This window comes from Ipomoea nil, unplaced genomic scaffold, assembly GCF_001879475.1.
Source record: "Ipomoea nil cultivar Tokyo-kokei standard unplaced genomic scaffold, Asagao_1.1 scaffold1847, whole genome shotgun sequence".
Taxonomy (NCBI): Eukaryota; Viridiplantae; Streptophyta; class Magnoliopsida; order Solanales; family Convolvulaceae; genus Ipomoea; species Ipomoea nil.
Window position 1 is genome coordinate 41,915 of NW_017618275.1, and position 3,459 is coordinate 45,373.

At 42.2% G+C, this 3,459-nt stretch overlaps 1 protein-coding gene across 1 annotated transcript; it reads left to right on the top strand.

Moving 5' to 3' along the window:
- The first annotated feature begins 257 nt into the window (after positions 1-257).
- LOC109193236 (transcription elongation factor SPT5-like) lies at positions 258-1,255 on the top strand. Its single transcript, XM_019344078.1, has 2 exons — positions 258-617; positions 662-1,255. Exons 1-2 carry the CDS (start codon positions 258-260, stop codon positions 1,253-1,255), a joined length of 954 nt encoding a protein of 317 aa, XP_019199623.1.
- Positions 1,256-3,459: the final 2,204 nt, after the last annotated feature.

Here is a 3,459-nt window from a genome sequence, read left to right on the forward strand (position 1 = left end):
TTCCCGAAGTCACAACAAAACCACCAGCTGCTGCGCCTATTCCTCCATCTCCAGATCAACTGCTTCGCGAATCCATTGAAAATGATTACACCAGAGTGTTGCAGTGGCAAAAATGGTGCATAGCCCCTCTGACCACATTCATCGAAACCTTTGAAGTCATGAAAGATGAAGAAGAGTTCGCTCTTGGGTGGCTTGAGACCAAGGACCTCAATGAAGCACTGCGTCTTGAGAAGATAAGATGAGTGTTTTCTTACAAAATGACCAATCGTTCTCTTGGAAAGGACAAAGCTCCGATTTGCATAGAGCTCCACAAACCTCCCTTGGACCCAGCTTTTGAGGAAGAAATGAAGATTGTTCGGTATGCCATGCTGATATCCAAAGTCAAAACCATCCTCGAGAAGGAACATCAAAATGATCCTAACCGTAGTGTCAGTGGATTGAAAGATGAGCAAGGCCAAGAGATTGACACGACCGAAGATGAAGAAGACGAAGACAGAGATGATGATGTCGAGGATGCAGATGACGAAAACGATGACAATGATGATGACAATAATGATGATGACAATGATGGTAACAATGGAGCAAATCTAATGTATGACAGTCCATCTCCTCTCTTAGTAGGTCCTGATATGACACTGTTCCCGAAAGATCTCCAACTCAGAAATCATCTTCCAATAGTGATAGCACAAGGGAAACATCACAACAAGATGAAGACGTCTCAACTAATCATCCTGAAGATCTGTCTCGAGCTCTCGTTCCACATGTTCAACCCATGGACGAAACTCCAATAAAACGAGAGGAGGCAGTTGTAAATGAGGGCAAACTGGAAGCCTCCCCAATCCTCCTAAGTTCGGGAAGTGGTGGCAAAAGGGATGCACCACTTCAAGGAGACCAAGTTGAGACTCCACAAACCAACATAGAAGAAGACTCTCCCCCAGTCTCTCCACGAGTAGTCATGAATCTCATGAGGGAAACCGTCCATGCAGCCGAAACCATACACCAGCAGTACTTAATTCTAAGGCAAAGAGACACCAAGGTCTTAGAAGATTTGTCCAAGAAAGTGGATCAGTTGATGGCTGCACAAGCTCAACCTCGACCACCACCACCTGAACCATCTCAACCTCCACCGCAAGACCATCCTGACAAACAATTTCACAAGCGGGTGGCCAAGGAGCTCCATGAACTTCACACTGCTGTCAACAAAGTGGCTCGTCAACAGCACGAACTCAAGCATTCTCACTTCAGTCTTAAATAACGTGTTGACTTAGCCTGCTCCAAGATCGACACTACCCAGGACAACTCATACCAACTAGGACAATATGCTCTTTAATCTCTTGGATATGCACAAGACATTCTGACTGCAATTAAACAACTCCCCACTGTTCCTCCTACCACATGTGTCGATGATGCCAAAAAGGGGGAAAAGCGACATCATGAAGATGATAAGGATGACCCACGGGTAGTGCCCCACCCGTGGTCCCGCCCGCGGGAACACATCCCCACAGGCCTGTGTACCCGCGGGTAGGCCGGCGGGTGGTGTCCCGCCCACCGTTCCGCCCGCGGGAACATCCATGTTCCACAACAAATCCCTTCGGGGATTTTCTTCTCCAAACACAAATTCAAGTCCAAAACATGCCAAATCTCACCAAACACAACAAAATGACTTGAATCATGGAAAATGCCAAGCAATGGCACAAAGGAACCCTAAACACAAGCTCTAGATATGCAATATCACAAGACAAATGCATAAACCCTCACATTTCATAGCAAAACACATGTAGAATCCAAGAAATCACATATATGTAAGCAATAAATAGGTTTGTAGAGCATGGGTTACCTCTTGAAGACCAAAAGACTTCACTTCACACCACAATAAGCTCCCCACAGGGCTTACTTTCCAAACCCACTTCAAGATTAAACCAAAAGATCATAAAGATCCTACCTTTAAGAAAAAGACAACTAAGATGGAACCAAAAACACAAGATGAACTTAGATCTTACCCTCCTAGATGCCCAAATAGGTGAAAGTTTGAATCTTGGAAGCAAATCTTGGAATCTTGACAAGGGTCTCAACTTGGCTTGGAGAATAAGCTACACTTCTTTTCTAGAGAGAAGGTAGAACTAATTTCTAAGAATTGTAGGGAATGAAATGAAGAAGTCTTCTAGGTTAGGTTACAATACTAACTCTTGGTGAAAAGACAAGAATACCCTTACTAACCATTAGAAAGTGTAAGGAACAAGGGAACTCCCCTCAAAGCACAAGGTACAACACAACTTAAAGGTTGACAAGTCAAATTCTAGTCCTTGAGTATTAAAAATCAGGATTTTAGGAATTATTTCCTCAAATAAAATAGGATTAATTACTCAATTAATCCATGGATTGAAATGTGGATTTTTGGGGTGTCACACGCATATCAAGTAACATTAAATGAAGATGTACTATTTCCTGGAGGTAAAGGACAAAACCCCAAGACTCTCCATGCCATCAACGGCTACAAAGTACAAGATCATTAATGGAGCATTTAATGCAAGAAGCTCCCAGGTCCTTACCCACTGGTCAATAGGTTTGAAAATTTCATCTCCCTCCAACGGGTAGAATTTTCCTCACCTATAAAAGCCCACCTTCATCAACTTAGAAGGTGCTGGTTCTTATCACTCAATCTATCTATGCGCAAAAGCTCTTAAACGCTCTCAGATCTCTCAAGCTTTTGTCAACCAGTGTTAAGGTGTAAAGATACTTGAAGAAGTTCACTGATCCTCATCTTACACCTTAAGAAAGTCTTGCTATTTGTACGAAGCAATCATCCCACTCAGTCAAGACTTCATTACGTTGGAGAAATCAGAAATCATTTTCTACCAACCTCAACTCAGAAGAAGAAGTGGATAGAGGCAGAGTAAACTCGAGGAGTTGAAAAACCTACAAAGGCTGTCTGGCTTAGTGATCAAGGAAGTCTTTGTGTAATTGTACTAAAGAGTGATAGTGCAATCCTTCCATAAGTTGTGGAAGAAGAGTGGAGTAGGCAAAGTTGGCCGAATCACTATAAAAATCTCGTCTCCCTATCTCTTTACTTTTGCTTTCTATTTCTGCATCATTTTATCTTTCGCATCACTACCAAAACCTTCGTTATAACAAAAAATTGTGCAAAGCAAATAAACAAAGTTAACATTTCCGCTGCGCCAAAAACACCGAAAGATCGTTTTTAGGGCAAAACACGAAAAGAGTCTATTCACCCCCCCCCCCCCCTTCTAGACTCTCACTACAACTCTATCGGGACCAACAAACACAATTATATTCTTATCTGGTATCAGTTAACTAGGATTCCTGTCTAAAATTTTCTTCTCTAGAATTTGCTGTCGTCATCCATCACTGACTTTCTTCTCAAGACGTGAAAATAAACAAAAGAATTGAAAAAGGAGCACTTCAATTGAAAGAAAGAATTCAAGAATTTTAGCTACACCA

Excerpts from the sequence above, each read along its gene's own strand:
- LOC109193236 (XM_019344078.1), top strand. The coding sequence starts at position 258 with ATGACCAATCGTTCTCTTGGAAAGGACAAAGCTCCGATTTGCATAGAG. Across the intron at positions 618-661 it reads ACAGTCCATCTCCTCTCTTA|AAATCATCTTCCAATAGTGA; the intron begins GTAGGTCCTGAT and ends TCTCCAACTCAG.